Source organism: Clytia hemisphaerica, unplaced genomic scaffold, assembly GCF_902728285.1.
Source record: "Clytia hemisphaerica strain Z4C2 unplaced genomic scaffold, Clytia hemisphaerica genome assembly, whole genome shotgun sequence".
NCBI lineage: Eukaryota > Metazoa > Cnidaria > Hydrozoa > Leptothecata > Clytiidae > Clytia > Clytia hemisphaerica.
The window spans coordinates 275,023-296,685 of NW_027104591.1; the positions used below are offsets into that span (position 1 = coordinate 275,023).

General features: G+C 34.2%; 1 protein-coding gene across 11 annotated transcripts; it reads right to left on the minus strand.

Annotated features, from left to right (window-relative positions):
- Positions 1-4,452: 4,452 nt before the first annotated feature.
- Positions 4,453-21,503, minus strand: LOC136823708 (putative leucine-rich repeat-containing protein DDB_G0290503). 11 transcript variants are annotated; one of them, XM_067079878.1, is made up of 3 exons: positions 21,190-21,503; positions 20,626-20,721; positions 4,453-5,754 (listed from the first exon to the last, which is right to left on the minus strand). In XM_067079878.1, the coding sequence occupies exons 2-3, from the start codon at positions 20,702-20,704 to the stop codon at positions 4,685-4,687; spliced, it is 1,149 nt and encodes a 382-aa protein (XP_066935979.1). In that variant the 5' UTR covers positions 20,705-20,721; positions 21,190-21,503; the 3' UTR covers positions 4,453-4,684. The 11 variants fall into 11 exon arrangements, with proteins under 11 accessions (XP_066935979.1, XP_066935976.1, XP_066935983.1 ...); XM_067079875.1 differs by lacking the exons at positions 20,626-20,721; positions 21,190-21,503 and adding an exon at positions 19,112-19,527; XM_067079882.1 differs by lacking the exons at positions 20,626-20,721; positions 21,190-21,503 and adding an exon at positions 14,327-14,568.
- Positions 21,504-21,663: the final 160 nt, after the last annotated feature.

Here is a 21,663-nt window from a genome sequence, read left to right on the forward strand (position 1 = left end):
GCTCATAGAGCTAGAAAAATAATGACACTTTCTTTTGTCATTTTATCATTGGAATTGACACTTTTAATAAAAATTTTGATCACATTATAAAATACATGGTTCTAAGTCACTTTAATCAAGAATTATTTTATACTCAGTGATGCAGGAATAAAATGGATATGAATTGACAGTAGAAATATCTTCCAGCTCTCAGCGCACGTGTTTAAGGCAAATAAGCATATTACAGGTGGTATATGTATTATACGTATTATATGTGTTATATATTACTCTCATATTACATTTACTTTCAAAATCGTACTTTTGATGTATGTTATTCTTTTTCGGTAGCCGGTAATTTTTTAACTCCCCAACTCGAAACTAGCAACTCCCCAACTCGAAACCAGCAACTCCCTAACTCGCGACTAGAATAGTTTCCAAACTCCTTCTAGCCGTGCTTTACAGAAATTTTTCAGCGATGTCATACCTTCGTTAGCTTGACTTGGTCCAGATGGAAAAAAATATATATCATATTCCGCGGAATACAAAATATAAAAAAAAATCATTATTCCGCGGAATAGCTATTCCGGCCGGAACAGCTATTCCGGTTCCGGCATTCCGTCGTTCCGCCGTTCAGCGTTTTGTCTCTACCCAAATCTTAGGTCTTGTTAGACGGTAACATTTTTGTGTAACATTTGCTAACATTTCTAAAAATAGAAGATTTCAAAAATGTGCTCAAGAAATGTTAACATATGTTACACGCAAACATTTTGTGTGTAACATTTGATTTTTTTTATTAAAAAAGAGAGAAAAAGAGAGAAAAAGAGAGAAAAATCGGCGAAAAAACACGTGCGCACTTGAAGTATCCTTTTAAATTCCCTTTAAATGGCGGCATCCTTTGATTCAAAATGTTAACCATCGAGAGCAAATCATTTTTTTTTGATTTGCTATCTGCGCGTAACATTCGTTAACATTTGAATGTTTCTGAATGTTAATCGACGTTACACAGTAACATTTTGTACAACATTTGCTATTTTTAGAAAATGTTACACAAAAATGTTACCGAATGTTATCGTCTAACATTAACAAGACCTTAAGGATTTTAATCACAGATCTGTAAAGCCCGAAGGGCTAGATTTGCGGCTTTTATCGAAAAGTGAAGCCTAGGTTTGGATTTCCTACCAAAGTCACGTGACTAAAATATGCAATTTCACCGGTTTGAGAGATGTTTGCCGGCTACTTTTTTTGATCTTGCGCTCCGAAAACAATTAAAATGCTAGATCCTATCCATCGGCACGAAATTTAAAAAGTCAAATTTTTGCTTCACTTTTTTTTGCTGGAGAAAGCAAAATAGTGTATTAATGCTGAACCGGACTGAGACCTTAGCCTGTGAAGATGTGATCCGTGTGTGTACAGTTAACCTCCAGGTAGGTCCTGGTTACTTCGCAACAAAACTCACCAGGTTTCAAAACGGGGGCGGGGGCGGGCACTTAGGCAAAATTGGGTATGGGACGTGCCGCTGCCGCTGGCCAGGGTCCCTTTTTTAGGCTCTGAAGATATCTGACAGGGTCCCAAATCTACTAATTTTCAAGATGTGTATCTGACATAGGGTCCACTTTTGGTTGTTTGGACAATTTTTCAGGATAAAAATTAGAAAGTTTTTCAGCTTTTCGTCTACTTTAAGTCATTTTTGACACTTGTTGGGGTGGAAATTGGAGAAATTAGAGTTCACCTTATATTCTGGCTTTCTAATTTTTATGATGGCAATACCATCATTGAATTTGCTCGCCTAGCACCTATGGCGTACCATCAGTGCCAAAAAGATTATTCCGTATTCATTAGAAATTAACAATTTTTTTATTCTAGAACTTAATTGTGTATTCGAACAACCATTCAAAAAGAGTTTCTAGATTATCCAAAATACACTTCTGGAATAGAGAATTAGATGAACTAGTATGGGATACTTTTTTCTAGCAATCCTAGCATGGAAATCTTTTTTCTAGCATAAAAAAGCATTTTAGCATTAAAAAATATTGTGGAATAAAAAAAAATTTCTAGAATAAAAAAAACGTGTTTCCAGAAAAGAGAATGAGTTACACAGTGCCAAAAAGGGTTTCCTCTGACTCAAATTTCTAAGACTATATTTACACAACGAGCACATTGTTTTCTTCAAAAAATCGGAAAACCCATCTTCGATCCGACACGCGCGAAGGGGGGGGGGGTCACACTGGAAAATTAAAGCATGCTTTATTTCGTTGTCATAGAAACAAGTGATTAAAGCAGAAAATTTATATGTGACCGCTTCATGTTTTGTTTATTTCTTTTAAATTTCTTCAAAGTTTCGACCCCACTTTAATTTTACTTTAGCGGCTTGTAGAGGATTTTTATAATAGGTCCATTGTTTGTTGTGTAACAAACTAGGATTTTTTCCGCACATGCAGTATGGAAGAAAATCAATTTTTATTCTTTCCCGCCATTACGAATAGACGCTCTATTTATTTCTCAACTCTTTTTAAGTTGCCGCCTTCTGCTTTAATTTTTTTGACTCCGAGGAAACCAATATTTAAAGCATGCTTAAATTTTTCAGTTTGACCCCCCCCCCATTAAGTGTCTTCTCGAACTTGTATGCGTGCGTACACATGAGGGGGAGGGTAGGGGTCGAAAGAAAATGTACGTACGCAGAAAATAAATCCACAGCCCTTAAAAAGAGAATTATTATTCGCTTGTTCTTTACGAAATAAAATCAGCCTTTTCTCTCTCATAAAAAAAAGGGAAAACCCAAGCCTTTTGAAACTGATTTTCAGCCGGGGGGTGAATGAAAAAAGTACGTAATTACCAGGGGGTATAGCCATTTGCGTACGCTCATTCCGTGAAATATACATTACGAAAACATTACGTAGTGACAAAGCAAATGAAAACATTGAATTTTCCTATTCACCCAAAATGTAATTAAATTATTTAGTGTAGAAGGTGCTTTACAGTGGAAACCCCTTTTAGCCCTGCAATGCATCATTTTTGGCACTGTTGAAAAACTTCATTTTTGTCAATAATGCATTGCGATAAATATTGCAAAAAACTTTCCTGGAATAACAAAAATACTCCTCCCGTTTCTCTTTTCTAGAATAACGAAAAGCAATCTTCCAAAATAGAATTAAGTTTTAGAATATGAAATTTGAATTTTCAGGATAAAAGGCGTGTCTGGAATAAAACTTTCTTTCCACAGTAAGAAACATTTTGCTAGAATACAAAACGTCGTTCTAGAATAAGAAAATTACCATTTAGCAAATAATCTTTTTGGCACTGATGGTACGCCATAAGCACCTAGCACAGTTTTCTGTGAGCGTATTTTGATCGCTCGGCGTAGAAATGTCGAGAAGAGAAAGGAATTATTTTACGCGTATTAACTTTTGGGAATTCTCAATCAGAGATGAACAGATAAACATAAACATATAATTGTGTCACGTCATAACGTCTTGAGAAGGGGTGAGTAGGTGTAATCTGGCTTTCTCGCAAACAGTATATAGTAGAGAAGATTTAGCCGAAGTGCGATGCCAACGGTATCAGTCAATATTATAGTATAGCCCGAAGGGCTAGATAAGCGGCCTTGGTCAAAAAGTGAAGCTCATCTTTGGAAGGATTTCCTACCAGAGTCACTTGACATTACAATAGAATTTCAGCGATGGACCAATCAGAAGCTTCGCGGGTTTTGGAAAACAAAAGCAACAATATTTTTTCCGATATTCACTTTTTTTTGCTGAAGAAAGCTTAAAGTTGCCTATCTAGCCCTTCGGGCTTTACAGATATCTGTGGTATCACTCCCCTCACTCTCCTCCTCTCCACTATTCGTGCAGAGTCTCTTATATCAATTCTGATGCTTTATAGAATAGGATATCGGGAAACATGCAATTATTTTTAGCTTTCTACAGAATTATTTAAGACCGATGTCTGCACTATAAAGAAACAGTTAAGTCGTCCATAACCATCTTACATAACAAGTAGACTGGTGTATTTCAAGTATTAGATCTACACGACAAAATATAGGCCTTATTCTTTTTTACAAGTGTACACGTTTTTTTTTTTACTAGAACACCTAAAATTTGGCTGAGCCTGGATGTGCTTATTTTTTTAGCAATTTTCAGCCTAAAATGTTCTTAAATGCGTTCTTAATTTTTCAGACTACTCTAAATCGACAATATGATACAAAATAAAGAGCACTTAAATTTGGCAAAATTTGGACAATATTCGACTCTCGACTTTTGAAGATCCACCCCTAAATTCGGTTAAAAATGCTTAAAAAGAGGGAAAAATTGTAGTTTCTCGTCATTTTTTTCCAAACTGAGGCTGGGCATGTTCTTAAGATGTTCTTAATTTTTCGACGAATTTCAGCCTATATGTTCTTATAAACTAGGTTCTAATAAAAAAAAACGCGTAGAAGTGTTGTTTAAAGTAACTCAATGAAATGACACGCCAGTGAAATCTATACAAAATTCTCTATCTTTTATTTTTTTCTGAAATCAATAAAGCAAAAGACTAAAGGTTCAACCGGTCAATCCAAAAAAGTTCCCAAAATATTCAGCATCAATTTCGGAATAATCAATTGAAAGACCTAGAACAAATTAAAAATAAAACTTGCATTAAAATAATAAATATAAAGATAATAGACCTTAATAATATGTACAAAAAAAAAAATCTGAAACAGTCGCAAAACTCAATGCGATTTATGTAAAGGAAGTCCGATGTTTTTAGCTTCTCCAGTCGCACTGTATGCTCGCTCCTTCAGGTGAATGATATCGAAAGATACGGTGTTGAACAAATCACCGACTCGTCTGGTCTGTTCATTTACTTCATGTCTCAATTTCGAAATGTTCTCGTCACAAATGATGACGTCACCTTCAATGTTCTTTTCCCGCCAAAATTTAATATTTGGAACAATTTCGTTTAGCTGTTGTTTTTGAACCATGATTTTATTTTCAGATTTTTGAAGTTCATCTGTGACTGTATTCAGTTCTTTTAACTCGTTAGCTGTTTTAGCGTTGTTATTTTCTGTTTTGACTTCAGAGAGTGCAGCCTGGAAGTTCCCTTTGAGGCGATCCAAGGCTAGATGGTTCATTTTGACAGTCTTGAAACAATCATCACATTCCCACAATAAAGCGTTGACTTCGGATTTTAAGAGAGCGAATCGGAATTTATTATTTTCTTCTAGATCGCTTGTTCGTAAGGATTCGATTCGTGTTATATCATATTTGACATTTTTCAAGATCTGAATGACGTCATCCCAAATTTCATTGAAAGTCTCATCAGAATTGTTAATCTTTTTGACCAGTTTCTTATCTTTCAATATGTATTCAAATTTCGACATTTCTTGCAAAAATACGTTTCGCTCGTCATCCGAGTTTGCTGTTTCCGCATCAAGTCCTGCTCGGTCAAACATTTGTAACAATTTTTGGAAAAGCGGGAATGAGAATTCCTGAGAATAAGTCTCTTTCTTGCCAGCTGGGAAAATGGTTAGATACTCTCTTTCAGTGATTTGTCCTTTGGAGCGAAGGTCGTCAAATTCAGATTGATGTTTTTGTAGATGCTTGTAAAGTTTTTCCGGTTCTGTTGGAAGACCAAGACCACCGGGTAGTTCGTCCCTGTGATGGAACGCTTTGAAGTAGAGCTCAAGTCCGGCATGATTGATGGCTGTCATGATGCGGATGTAACTCTCGTGCGATTGAAGAGCACCACTGACTTGGAAAACCGTCATCTCTTCTTTTGATAACACAGCTTGGTGCAAATCTACAAAATAAAAAGCAACAAAATTTGACATTTTTATACAGTAGACAGTAGACTCCCTTATTCGAACTTATGTCCCAGTCCCAGACACAAGGAGAAACTTTCTACTATCCGAATATCTCTGTAATTCGAACAAATAAGATATCCCGTTCAAGTTCGAATTATAGAGTATCATTCGGCAAATCTTCCATAATTCGACTCCTTTAATATGGACATGAAGAGGCTCGAGTTTTACAACGTTATAACCCCTTACAGGGTGTATGTATCGAATTGCTTACTTCCCAAATGTATAATACAAGAGGAGTTATTTATCTCTTAAAGGAATAAAATTAAAAATATTGATTGAGCTTGTACCAAACACCTCACCTTAAGGATTTACAGAGGTCAAGTACACAACTTTTCTCATCAAAACTAAACTACCGTTCCACCACCGAAAACAAAAAACAACGTATTGACCTTACTGACAAAAATACAACACTTATTGTGGGTATCACCAAATTTCTTTCTTCCAGGAATTTAAAATGACATCAACAACTTTCAATTACCATAACTTAAATGGAAAGTGCAATTTTGACATAACCAGCAAAACTTTTCCTGTTTCTTAGCAAGTTTTCAGCATGAAATAACTTTCTCTTTCTCTTGATTTCAAAACATAACAAAAATTCAGCACAGTGAGTGAAGCCTTGAACTGATTTACAACAAAAATCCAATAAAGATTTTGACATCAACTTTCTCTCACACGCCGACTTAAGATTGATGATATGAACTGCTCTGTTCAAAATTGGTAGAGATTAAAAAAGTTTACAAATACGTCAGTTTGTAATAGCCTCGTTTATGCTGTTAATTTTGTTAATGAAAACGATATACGTATAATTGACAATTAGGTTTTTTAGAATGCTGATTTCAGTTATTTCGAAGGTGGAAGTAATTAACTTTGAAGTATTGTCCTGTTTATACAAGAAAGTGGGATATACATACAAAGAAAGTTTTTTATAAGAAACTGTGATATCTTTTGTTTCTTACATTTATATTCGTTTGCCAAAATAAAAGTAACAAATATTCGAATAAATGGACTTATACAACTCGACATGGAATACACGTTTTTTTAAAGCTTTGGGATGTTCTTGACTTTTTGGGTTTCAAGCCTAAAAATGTTCTTAAAATCACCATTTCGTAACCATTTTTACCCATTTTGCTCAGAAAACGGGTGTTTTTGAGTCCACAAAGCCTTATGTTCTCGTATAGTTTGCTCTATTATAAAAAAAACGTGTACTAATCACCACATACAACCAACTGAACCTTGTCAATGAAAGTCTTGATTATATTGAACAGAAAAAATTTTGTTCTTACAGTCAAAGAGGGAGGAGGGAGAAAATACTAGAAGATAGTCGAAATGGGATGTGCTTAGAACAGTTCATTCATAACAACACGATATCATCAAGAGCGCAATATACTTCTATAGAAATGACCAATCAACTGATATTTGTTATTTTCACATTTCCAAAGGGAAGAAGTATATTGGGAGGACGAATAAAAATTACTGAAGATGAGGTAATTTGGTACTGGGGCCTTTTATAAATCATCTATGCACATTGAATTTGTATTTTGTAGTGTACAGTACTATCTTTACTGAAAGATTACCAAAAGTATTGAGAACAAGATGTGAACATACCCTCGATGCTTCGCTCTCAATTATTCTATATAACACTCCCAGCAAACGACTCTATCTCGAAATCTTTCAGGTGCTTCCACGAAAAGCCAGGAAAGTCAAAACGCAAAAAATACAAACTTCTTTATGAAGCTGTTGTGGATTTCCTCAATAAAACCGTTTTAGTACTCTCAAATCTACAATAAAAACATTTTTGAATTCATTTTTGAATTGAATTAAAAACTTTTTGTATACTATTCTCCATAAATATTTAAACTAAAATTCTCTCATAAATCAACTTGTATAATGACGTCATCAATGTGTTACTATGGCAACCATTGATAAAGCTGAATCAGCATCTGAAAGATTTACACGTTTTTTTTTTTATTAGAACCTAGTTTATAAGAACATATAGGCTGAAATTCGTCGAAAATTAAGAACATCTTAAGAACATGCCCAGCCTCAGTTTGGAAAAAAATGACAAGAAACTACAATTTTTTCCTCTTTTTAAGCAGTTTTAACTGAATTTAGGGGTGGATCTTCAAAAGTCGAGAGTCAAATATTTTGCCAAATTTAAGTGCTCTTTATTTTGTATCATATTGTCGATTTAGAGTAGTCTGAAAAATTAAGAACGCATTTAAGAACATTCTAGGCTGAAAATTGATAAAAAAATAAGCACATCCAGGCTCAGCCAAATTTTAGGTGTTCTAATAAAAAAAAAAACGTGTACTTCAAAACACAACGGTCAAGAGACGAATTCATCGTTTTGTATGTTCACACAACTCTAAGCCAAGGAGGTCAAATTGATCATTTTAATCCAGTGATTTGAAGCTAGAAAGCATTAGTATCTCTACCGACGATCCAGACTTTTAAGCTCAAACAGACAGACAGACAGTTTTAAGCTCAGAGCAAAGGATACAAAGAGGGCATATTTGTTTAGTTTTTAGAAGGGACTAGGGGTCGGAAAATCATTAAAAAGCAGGCACTGAAGGTTCAAAAAAGAGTCAAAGATAATAGTTATTATAGTGAAAGTGTTCATTCGGATAGTCTTAATCTTCCCAGTCTCACTGGAACTTCGTTAGAGCTGTCGATAGTCGAAATCGTTACTGTACCTCGTCTCAGCGAATACCGAGTTTTTTGCATTTTCCCTACTCAGTGACCAACAGATTTCTTTCCTAGCTAATGAAACACAAAACTTCCACGAAAGACATGAATTCGTAAAACGATAGAGTTTCACCAAACTGTAATACAAGACTTTTACCAGATATTTTTCATTAGTATACGAAAACATGTATAATACTAGTTTCATGTTATTACCTGAAGATTTCCTAGCCATTATAATAAGTAAATCAAACACGTTTTTTTTGCTTAACAAACAAGAGTCTTTGAAGCCTGGTCTATACTACTCTTGGCAACTTTATTTGGCAAAGAATCATAAAAAGACAAAGTTTGTTTTTTTGAACGACGATATTTTCGAGCAATAATGAGAGTATAGAAAACATGCCGAAAGTTTCAAGTAATTCGTAAAAGCATTAACGTAAATTGTTTTCAATGAATGAAGCTGTAGGGTGGAGTGCAAGCAAGCAAAACAAAAGAATACAGTTCTTCCTTTTCCCGTACACTTCAACGTAGAGAGGCTTTTTCAAAAATCGAATTTCCTTTCCGAGAAGAAGGAAGATGACAAGAATTTCTTTTATTCATTTGTTCTTTTGCTTTTTTTCGAGTAAGAAGAGAATTTGTGTGAAACTGAAACATTCATATGCTCGCATTCAAGGAGACTGGACTCTAATATTTAGAGAATGGCCGGTAAAATTTATTTACTACCCGTAAGTTGGTCAAATGTCGACATCTGTCTTCTGATTTCGACACCCTTAATCCTTAGAGATAGGAATAATAGGAAGGTTGGAATCACTGATGGACAAAAGATTTTTTCCTCTCTGAACATTAAGCAAAGACAATTAGTCTCAATCAGCGATTCCAACGAAGGATGTCGAAATTAGAAGACAGATGTCGACATTAGACCAACTTACGGTAGCATTCAAAACAGAAGGAAAGTCAACACCTCCTCTCCCTACAAAATTACTGATCCATGATTTGTGAAACAAATACTTTTTTGGTGATTGATTCTGTAATGGATGGAATAAATCACTAGATTCTACACAAAGCATGAAGCCCCTCTACAGTATAATGGTGACGAAGTTAATTATTTTATTCCTTGTTGCAGAATACTTCTGAAGCTCTCTAACAAATCTTGTAATCGTAAAACTAAAAAGTGAGTGTACAAAGAAATGTCCGAGAGTCAAGACACGTTCTCACCTCTTCGACTTTTGAGCTTCAATCGATAATAACTCGAATAAAATTCTTCTCGATTGCCAGTCAAGAACTTCAAATAAAAGCCAAAACCTTTGGCGCACATTTCAATGAGGAGTAGTAACACAAGCTCTAATAAACATTCAAAAAACTAAATTGTAATACTTCTCTCAATGATATCATGAACAATTAATATAAATTAGGAACTGCATGATCACTTATTGTCAAATAGACAATAAAGTAATTATCTTCCTGCTATTTATAAGCATCTAAAATTATCGTTTATTTTAAGAAATATGGTGACTAACAACAAAAAGACGTGATAAAAGGTTCTATTTAGAGATTCAAAATCTAAATAAAGGTCGATACTCTTCAAGCAGCTGAAAGCTAAACCTCAAAACGAAATATACAGTAACTGTTTTGGTCGAAGAGGCGAACATATAATACGACATTTTCCCGAGATATTTACAAGAACAAATTACTTCTAATACAATCTCTACAACGACAATTCGTTACGAAACACGAATGGAAATCTCAGGAAAAGGATCGTGAAAGCCATTAACAGGATTACTAACTCGTTAACAAATGCGTAAAACTCATTAACTGTAATACCAATATAATACGGAAACAGATTCTATTCATCTTTTCCATGCTCAGAAACACACTTTTTATTGAATTTCCGCACTAAACACTTCCTGCGTACATGCGGGTAGGCGGAAACACCTTTGCCACCATTATTGTTCACCAGTTTCCATGGTAAAGAGGTTTTTTGTCAGCATGGGTAGGGTATCAATGTAGCCCTCCAATTAATTTTCGGAAAGGCTGATTGCAGAAACAAGACAAGAATGAAGAAATTGTAAAACTGACAGACTCGCTAGAAGTTCAACGAGATCATTCCAGTTTGAAAATTCGTAAAATGTCTGTTACGAAATTCGTTACATTGTTTGTTCATCCGGCACGAAAATTCAACCCGACAATATTCCACTCTAAAATTAGATAGACTTTGGAAAGAAGCTAAGAATTAGCAAATATGAATGGCTCCATATCCTCTCAAAGTTGAAATTTCGTAGGAAAGGCTTTTCCTTCATTATTGAAAAACCCTGAAGGATAAACAGATTTATTTTTAACTCAAAAAGTCATTTTCGCAAAATTCATATTTTGAGTTACCAAGATTTAATTCAATTTTACATTGACAGAGCTGATCTACCAAATGGTATGAAGAAAAGGGAAGAACAACCTACCTTCAAAACTCTCTGTTTGAAAAGCAGAAAAGCAGCTGGTTAGATAATACATTCTGACTCATAAAACCTCCTTATGATGCTCAGGTAATAAAATATCATGTAAATTTTAACGTAAAGAGCTTCCGTGGTGCAAGAGAGAGATGAAAAGTATCTTGTTAAGAAGAAAATATCAAAAATAATTATTCCTCTCAAGAATGTATTCATGTGTGGTTCAAATTTGGAAGAAACTTAATAAATCTTTGATGAGAACACACCTATAAAAGTGAACAGTGAGGAGTTTCACAGTTACATATTCAATGATTTGTGATTGATTTGAAATTGTTTGTTTGCAGGGTTTGAGCAACAGGTGGTCGCCCATGGATTGGAGTAGAAAAGGAAAAATAGCCCCTTGACTCTTTAAAGGTTTTAGTACTAAAATTGAAACAAACGTCGGCAAAATGTCTGAGGGTTCCGAAAATAAGGACTATTGAGAAAAACTATTGAGAAAAACTATTGAGAAAAACTGCTGAGAAAAAAAGATGCGTTTTCTGGGTTTCAGAAATTACAACAACCAGGCACGGCGGAACAACCGTTAAAATGGGGAGGCTGAAGGCTCAAAATGAGATAAAATTTGCTAGGATTTCAAGAAAAATCTCATTTCCCGCTTCCACCGGGCCTAAAAACAACCAAATAGCCATACAAATTTTTCGTAACAAGAAAATAAATGCCACCGCTCACCTCTTAACTTCCAAACAAAGTGTTTAATGACTTTTCCCTCTCTCATGACTTTGGTACTTTGATTCCAACTAAGAAAGTTTCACAAATTGTTTAATGGTGGTAGCAACAGAATTCACTTTTCGACGCGTCCACAACCTCTGCTGTTCAGTACAAGAAAATGTTGAACTAAATCAACTGGTTCTGCTTTATCTTGATTGTTGACCTCCTTTAAATTTCCTCTCAAATGGAAAAAAAAAAGATCAAAGTGAAGTAGCCTTTGTTCTTGGAATGTACCATGGAAACGAGGCTGGTTATATAAGGTGGTCATTATAAATGACGAAAGAAGAAGCTTTTAGTCTGACTGACGAAAAAAGAAAGAATTAAGATAATTAAGAGTATAGACCATTAATTGAAGTTAACGACCATGAAACTTATTAATTACTTTGAGTAGCCATTATATATTGGGCAATGAATGTTAAAAAAAGGACACTAGAAAAGACGTTATGTGAATATTCAACGGGATTTGAAGAAAAAGTTCGAAATATTTTGGAAATAAAGTCCAGAGGAAGACCTACATGTACAAAATGCTATCTAAAAAAAACTGTATAATCATAAAAATATTATTAGTCCCTCTATTTTTATGTTTCATTTTTATTTTGTTGAGCGCTTTCAACACTCTTTTCCCTTGAGCTCAGATCTCTGATCTTCACCGTATAATTATAAAAATATTAGTCCCTTTTTATGTTTCATCTTTATCTTATTTAGTATTTTCAACACTTTCTCTCCTTGAGGTCAGATCTCTGATCTTCACCATATATATATATTCATCAAAACAACTTTGTTAAAGACTACAAACACCTTGATAATACCATTGCAGCAAAATAACTCGACATTCAAAACTAGTTAGCACCGAATCGTTCCCATTCTCGAAGAAATTCGTGTTTTATGGTATTCTGACCAGATAAATGACGTCACTCATTTTCAGATAATGATCTAGCTCGTGGAGATAAGTTTAGAAGCATGATGGCCGTTGACAAATATTATAGGTATGCGTATAAGTAGAGCATGACTATTGTATACGTTGTGATGTAATATCTTCATGAAATTACGTCGGTAAAATGTGAGGAATTCAAAAGTTCGAACATCCATTTCAGTTCTTTAGAATGAGACATCTTGAAGAAAAAATGGTCGAATCAAAGTATTACGCTTGAGAAAAAAATTTTCTACAGTTTTCATACTTCGCTGCAAATTCGACAGAATTTCCTTGGCTTGCACTGAAAAGGTCTGCTGAGGAAGTTGTTGAACCAAAATTGTCATCTGAAGTCGTCTCTCCATAATTCGAGCAGAAGGGGACTCTGTACGAGATACGGAGGGTTAGAATCACAAAAAGGGAAATTAAACAAAAGATAATGACTTAAGACCAGAAAAATCATTTGAGTTACGGAGATATTCGAGTTTCGAGTGTTTGCGGCGGGTTGAGTTTGAAGATAGTTTGAAGATAGTTTCAATTTACACACTAAAGAAAGTACTAAACAACCTTTGAAAATTCGAATTTCTCGATAAAGCCAATACACGTTTTTTTTTTTATAAGGAACACGTTTATAAGGAACTCGAGGCTGAAAATCGTTCAAAAAATAAGGAATTGTTAAGGAACTGCTCAGGCTGAGAATAAGTGGATTTGAAAATAATGTACCTTATTGGGACTAATTTGACCAAATTTTGATCTTTCAAGGGGCAAAAAGTTCAAAATTTCCTATGTAGTAAGGAACTCGATAAGGAACTTTGAGACTGAAATTCTCTGTAAAAATAAGGAACGCCAGGCTCAGAGCAAAGTTAAGGTTCCTTATCAAATAAAAAACGTGTACATATACTAAATAACGATCTTACTTTTCTTTCAGCCAATCATTTATCAACCTTTCATCTCAGTCAAATTTAAAGCATAAAACAATTCATCATTTTTGAATACCAAACTAACCGTAATCATCCATTCGCATAATTTCAATTTTTTTGCGTAAGTGATTGAGATCTCGTCATCATCATCATTGACTATCATCAACTTCCCCTTTCAAACAAACATCTTGTTAACAGGCCAAACAGAATGATTCAAATTCTTTTAAATATATTATTTCTTGATGAATACAAACGCTTTCATAGGGACGCAAATTTAAGTTAAGTCTTGCTGTTGAATTAGCAGAAATATTTCTTTTTGGCTAAATATCCATCGAAGATGTTACCTATTGAAGTGAAGCTCTAACATTCAAACAGTAAAAATCAAGAACATTCAAAAACTTTTTGCATTCCTGGATATAGTACATTCACAGTGAATCTTTTGATATGCAAGAATTTCTTATATAAAAACTTGTATACTTCTCAAAGAAAACACAGACTAAAAATGACACCCGTAGAACAACAACAGTAAATCGAAATTAATTAGTGACGCAAAATATGAAACTTGGTTGATTACTAAGTATCTCGTAATTTGATCGAAGAATTTTAACTTGTAGACTTCACAAGAACGCAAATGATCGGTATGTGTTTACTGTGGATCCTAGATGAGTTAACCCAATCTCCCGCCCAATCCCTAGCAGATAAATTTTCTATATGAGCCTACCATATTTAACTCGTGTAAATGCAATCCTCAGAGATATATTTCCTACATACTAATACAAATTCAACAAACCTGATCTCGGACCCATAATGCAAATTTCAACTTCGACAACAATTCACAAACCAACAAAAAACAAATATCTTCAAATGGTTTTCTTACTTTCACCTCTCACCCAAGATTTAATTATTATTTCAAAAATTGCTCGACTCAACAAATTCAAACTACATATAACTACAAATGTAGCAATAAGGAACCAAATGTTAGTGCAATATAGCAGCAGTAGATAATATCTGTGATCTGTCATGTAATGTCAATGAATCACCCAGCGAATGACAAAATGTGTGATGACAAACAAACAGAAGAACGGATGACGTGATGACTTAATGACGTCAATATATCATTATTTATCTATTGTCATTCTTTATTACTTTTATTGTTTTCGTGTGATGGGGATATGTAACAAGTATGCTAAGCTAGCCAGTGTGAGCGGGCTTCCATTGACTACGTGCTCGCGTGTTTCTAAAGCACGCACACAGCGATTAGAGTAGGCTTTAAAGCTATCACGCTATCTTTTATGTAAACTACTACTTCCCGCCCGGAGAAAATATTTCTTCTTTTTAATACGAGGTATCTTTTTTATGTTGAAATACCACAGCAAGTCTCAATGAACTAAAAAGTTGATCCAAGAATCAATGAAATGGAGCTTATCATTATGCTACCGTATCCAAACCTAAAGCATCATACCCGTACTCACCCAATTTCCATTTCCAAACCAACTGAAAGAATTTCAATGTCAAATTTCATTCGATATTGGTAGGGTCATCACACATAGGCGACAAATAGATTGACATGTAATTGTTAAAAACCTAACTCAACTAAATATAGGAATTGAATTTGCAATAACTTTAATAATCAAAAGATGAAATGAGTCAAATTATAGCTGGACGATTTATAAATAGAACCATAATTTGCAAATACACCTACCTCAAACCTTGTTTAGATTCAATGCAGAAACGGATAAACGTTTTTTTATAGGAGCGTCCGCAATTTGTCTTAAAAAAATATTTGGCGACATTTTTACCCTTTACCCTTGCTAAAACGGCTGATGAATCACTATTTGCTTCGTTTGTTACAGGCAGAGAAATTATGGCTAAAAATAATATGCAAAACAAATCACTAGTACTGTCGGAGCATACTTTAGAAAAAAAGGACTGGAAATAATGAAGGAAATGGAAAAGATAGATCCCGGAACCTGAAAGTCTTTCCGTTTTATAAAGCAGAAAAAGTCATTATTTTAGTGGAAATCCCGCCATGGTTACACAAAGGTAGTGACAAATCGAAGAAGGATGGAAAGGGTTTAAAAAAAGACGTAGAAAAAAAAACATTTCCTCAATTTCCTTTAGCTCAAACTTAATTGGTGAAGTTTGCATTGAAAGTGGATTTCAGATACGATTATACAGGCGATTTTTTTTTTTATTAGTTCATGAAGAGACCTTTTTCAATTTTTGGCAGAATCTTCCACCTCACTCCCAATACCAAGGTATCGATAACCCTGTGTCACAGTGACCAGATGATAATTCTAATGTCAGTGGAAAGAAAGTGAAGAGGCTAGTACCTAATGGAAGTAGAAGATCATCCTTGAAAATTACAGCACGGCGATTATGGCTTACAATCCAATCGGAGATGGTGTAGTTGAATTTCAGAGTTGGTCCCGAACAAAGTGACTTTTAGCCCCCCGGACAACGGATTCGGACAAGCATCAGTTGACCCCCCAGACAACCCAAATTACCCCCGGAAAGAGCACATTTACCACCCGGACAAGGCAAATTTTGATGATTTTTTTCTAGCCCCGGACAATATATCCTCCACCCCCATATACGGACATTTTCTGGAAGAGCCCATTGGCTAGATGGAGTGCTTTAAAAGGTTTTCCAAGCAAAAAACATAAATATTGAAAAAAATAATGTCGGTATTGCTAAAGCACACCATCTACCCTTCTAAACCAAGTCTTTGAGTACAGGTTATACTTATGGGGATACATGAACTAAAAAGCCCTGGACAAGGTTATGTAACCATAGAGTCCATGAAAATGCCTTCAACTAGGTCACGCATACAAGATTACGTCATTCGAATAAAGATTATGAAATGGTTAGATTTAAAGGTAGACCGTCCCTTTAAAAACATCTATAGAGAGACCACGATAAATTTTAAACCTTGTTAAAATTCTTGCAGGATCAGTATGTTGAAACCTGATCGCACAAAGTGAGAAGTTGTTTTGAAGTATTTTGTCATCCATATCTTACAGTGGTTTTGTGGTCTTCAGCATAACAAAATGAGGTCATTTTTCTCGAAGTAGTAAGATTGAATCATTGGCCTTACAAAAACTACATACAATGAAACTTTTCGTTATCAGCAACTCATTTCCTGGCAATTAGTAATTCGAAATTAAAAGATGCACTAATGAATTGTGGTATAACAAATATTATAAAAAATTACAGTGTTTACAATGTGTTTGACCCTTGAGAAGTTTCAGTAATCTTCTACAGATACAAAAAAACTCTTGAGCTCCATTCGAATTGAGTCAAAGATGTTCATATGAATACGGATATACATAGTCCAGAAGCTGGAGCTCAACTAATTTTTGTCTTCAATGATTCTTATTGGGGAAAAAGTAGAGCCGTCATTCACAGCGCCATCATTCAAATCAGAAAGCGAAGATAGTATACGGCAGATTTTCTGACTGATTTTCTGATATACCTGAACTTAAAAAGGTTCAGAAACTAGAAGTAAATGAGGGGTAGTCTGAGTTTCCCGCAATAGCACATACTGTAAAAAGCAAAATTAGTATAACTGGATATAGGTTATTTTTAGGTTCATGAATAAATATAATGATCTCATAAACGTAACTGAATGGCTTGTAGCTTTTCAGGAACTTATAAGCTTACAACAAATCGAAAATTGGAAAAAGGATAAACCCCAGATCACGTACGACAGATTTGCAACAAAATGAACTTTTCGTCATAAAGGGCTCGCATTGTAATCCGATTTCTGTTGCGAAGAAATCTGATTTGCTGATTACGTTGTCTACATATAAAAATTGAACAAGAGAACTCTTTGATAGATATTGTATGTAGCTTACAGGAATCCCTGTCAAGAGGCGATCACTTTGAGAGAGAATGTTGGCGGAGGAGAAAGGAAAAAGGGTCTTGGTCTAAAAAGATGAAGGTTTCAAAATAGAAAATTTCAAGCAAGCTTACACATTTTGTTTCATAGAGAGAGAGAGAACAAACTATATAAGAACATAAGGCTTCTATTGCCAAAATATAAAGAACAAGTTAAGAACATTTTAAGGCCTTGCGGACTCTAAAACACCCGAATTCTTAGGAAACTTGACGAAAATACTAACGAAATAGTGAAAATACGAACATGTTAAGAAAATTTTTAGGCTTAAAAGTCAAATAGCATCCGGAGGCTTCAAAAATTTTGGATGTTCTTGTTTAAAAAACGTGTATTTCCTTAATAAGAGGTAAGCATTTTAAGGCTAAACTTCGAAATGAGTAATGCTTATGTTCATACACATCCAGACAAAATCAAAACAAAAAAGAATTTCCTTGTGTACTGTAAATGATTGTAGGAGGTGATTATGTGAAAGTAATACGCGTGTGAAGGTATACATGTCTTGTATGATTCATTATCGACCGAAAGCATTTGAGTAAAGTTGCAAAGTGAATGGTGAAAAGTAAACAAATATCCAATGTTCATTCAAAAGAATAATGACGGTCGGAAAAAAAAAACAAGGGCTTACTACGACAAAACCCACGTGGTATAGAATGACTTATCAACAAAAGAAGGAATACGCTGCTCCTAGGTTGTTAAAAGCGCGTAATGAAGAGGACAGTCAAACAAAAAATTCAGTTTTCACTTTCCATTAATGACGTCAAGACTTCTATCTCACTTTTAAATATCAGAGCTAACTAATACACTTTTTTGAGAATTCATGCAATGAACAAGGGTTTGGTCTAAAAAGCAGGGTAGCCAATAGGGGTAGCCAATTGGGCTAGGTTGTGGGATACCCCTATTTACCCAAAATTTTGAAGCCTAGTGATTTAATTTGTGAAAATACAATACTAGAACTTTATAACAGTTATTTAAAGAAATCAGGTTCAAATTTGCTCCATGGCTTTAGTTACTGTAGTCATTTTTGTAAAAAGTACTAAAATCTACTTTTGCTTATGGAGCATGGTCACTATCTTGTCTTCCTTCCAGTCACACTTTGAAAAATTACAGACCAGACCATTTTTATAGTTTAAAGGTACAGAATATTTTTGGAATCCCAACTTTCTAACAGAGACTCATAATGAAAAGCAGAACAATGGGTAATCTCATAACATCAAAGGATAATTTACTTCACACCTATGGTAACTTAGGGATTTTTAACTCGCAAGGAAATTACATTTGATAATTATATGTAATCAGAAAGTGTATGTTCAGATAGTCCTAGAGAAAACAAGCTTTGACCATGAGTTAAGTTTTTTTATCTTTGAATATCTTCAGTATCATAAATGAATAATGTGAATATTTTTTCAAAGTTTTACCCCCTGGCTCTAATGAAGACTCTCATCTAAAAAGTTTCTACTTTTTTACTCTGGTCTGCGAAATACATTGCTACCCTGCTTTTTAGACCAACCCATCAACAAGTTTATTTTCCTCATAAACAATTTTCTTATTGATGCCTTTACAGATAGTATATTTACAACTAAATACTCAGATGGAGTAGTAGTGCTTATAAGTACTAATTTCAAAGCAAAGCCCCTACAAAATTCTGAAAATATGTAAAAGGAAATCAGAGAGACTCACGGTAATCAGACGAAGCTGAAGAAGAAGAAGAAGAAGAAGATCCATTCCATTTCAATGCTGGTAACGCCCTCCTGGTTTGATGGAACCACTCCCTAAAGATGATTAATGCGCTTGCTTTCACAGTCTCCATCTTTGCTTGAACGACTGCCATTCAACCAATCAAAATGTAGTAAACAAAACCGAAGATTCGACTGTTTTCACAAGATGATACTTAACAGATCATAAGCTGAAATCTAGCCTTTGTAATAGTTGCAAGAGTTGGAAGCTGATCCTTTTTTAACGGTCAGTCTATGCGAGCGTTTGATTCTTACAATGTGATTACTATTACAAACTTCAATCCAATAATCCTTCAAAATCTTGTTAAACGACTTTACTCCCTAGTGAATGTAAGTGTGCGAAATCAATTATTTTTCTGCTAGCAATACACTAACAGAGGTATTTATCACTTTATCAATAGACGACACTTATCTTGGTCATCAAACAAAAACAAAAGAACTCGTTATACTCAGAACAATAGAAGAATACAGTCACATCATAAAACACTTAAAATGTTTACTTCTCTCACGTGTTCAGCCGCAAAACAGACGTCACTCCTTTATACGCACTCGTGGTCAATTTTCTCCAACAAATTCCTTATAACTCTTGATTAAAAAACCAGGAATTATGTCCCAATAAAATATATAATTTATAAACTCTTACCAAATTATATCTGAAAGATTCGTACGAAACACACACAGAAGACGTCAATGTTAGATAACCTTTATCAAGAATAAAATCTCTAATCTTTATCTTTCTGAAAGATATGATAAGGGTTTCAAATAAACCACGGCTATTCAAACCATATGGACTTTAAAAAATGTGTGTCAAATGACTGACCTTCGATCAAATTATAGTATCCTTTTTCATGACATCAAAATGAAGAAAAAAGGAAAATAGTTGCCCCTCCTATAGATGTAAGCACTACCACATTGACGAAAAGAGTTTGTAGTTCAAAACTCTTTGCAAAGAAATCTTTTAACATTGTCTTACTTAGCGTTTATATACCAGGTTATAATATATCTCTTTAGGTAGTAAAATTCGAGTAATTTCAAAGCGACTTTAGGGAGTACTGCGAATCGATTATAATTATTAAAGTACGGTAACTGACTTTCTTTAGGGCATGTGAAATGGGAATTTTGACCCGTTTAGCTTTTGAACAAGCGTAATCTTGTCATAAGTAAAATATTTAATCCTAATTGCAACAAAAATGAACAAAAATACTATTTTATCACTCTATTAGAATCTTTCAAATCCAAAAAGATACTTTTAACACCTCCTTAAAACATACTTGATGAGAGGAAAGACTTTTATCAAGTATTGCTGCAAGAAAAGGTACACGTTTTTTTATAAGAACATCCAAAATTTTTGAAACCTTAGGATGTTCTTAACTTGTTTTTAACATTTTGGCCGTCGAAGCCTTATGTTCTTATATAGTTTGTACATTGAATGAAAAAAAAACAATCCCATAAACTTACCATGGTCAGAAAGGCTTTCAATTGCCAGCAGTGAATCTTTGCTTTGTGATCTACCAGCTGTGGTCACAAATTTCTGCATTTTGAATAAGTTGATCCCTGTTGAAAGAAATTGTGAAAAGTCTGGATATTACCGTATAACCACCAATAAGATTCAACTTATAACAAAAATTTAAAAAGCCATGTGTGTTCAAAAAATACATCGACACTGATCAAATTGTGTAGAGACTTTCGCAAACATTGCAGTTTGGTATCATTAGACAAAATTGATACAGTAGTAAGATATTGTAGTTTATTATCAGTGAAATGAGGAAGAGGCACTTTTTATAATCAATTATTTTCATCAAACGTGGGTTGTTCTCTAGTGAGCTAATTGCAGTTGTCTATGTCAAGTAATGGTTGTGTGAATATAGAAACTTCATTTTCGCAGGTTATAATTTGAATGTGCAAGCTCTGTGAATTAATGGTATACTGAGTATCTGTCTATAGACAAGGGTCAAAGAAAACTTAAAAAATACTAGGTCAATTTCTTTAAAATGTTAAAAAAATACAAGATTTTAACCTTACTCAATGGGATTTTAGCTATCTTTCTTCTTCTTCAACAAAAAGTTTTTTCAACTCCAACATTTATCAATTGAAACTCAAAGAGCTTTCAACGAATTTCTTTGATTGTTGAAAAAGAGAGCAGGATTTCTTTGCTTTGAGAGCTTGAACACTCTCTGTGTTGACTCAGCAAACATAGTTCTGTTGTTATTTCAATAGTTGCTTGGAAAAAGATAAAACTTTCTTCGTGAAATATTTGGATAGTGAACATGGGATAACATTGCTCCATTTTCGTTTCATCTAGCTTCAGTTCTTTTAATTTTGATTTTGTTTACTCTGGAATAAAGTTGAATAAAAAGTATCAGTATTTAGTGCCCTATCAGTAAATAGATTTTTAGACTTTGATGTCTAGATTTAAAGGCAGTAGGGGGAAGAATCACATAGATACACGTTTTTATCATAAGAAAAAAACTGTACAAGGCTTTCATGGCAAAAAAT

Excerpts from the sequence above, each read along its gene's own strand:
- LOC136823708 (XM_067079875.1), bottom strand. The coding sequence starts at position 19,262 with ATGGCAGTCGTTCAAGCAAAGATGGAGACTGTGAAAGCAAGCGCATTA. Across the intron at positions 5,755-19,111 it reads TTCAGCTTCGTCTGATTACC|ATTTGCACCAAGCTGTGTTA; the intron begins GTGAGTCTCTCT and ends TTTATTTTGTAG.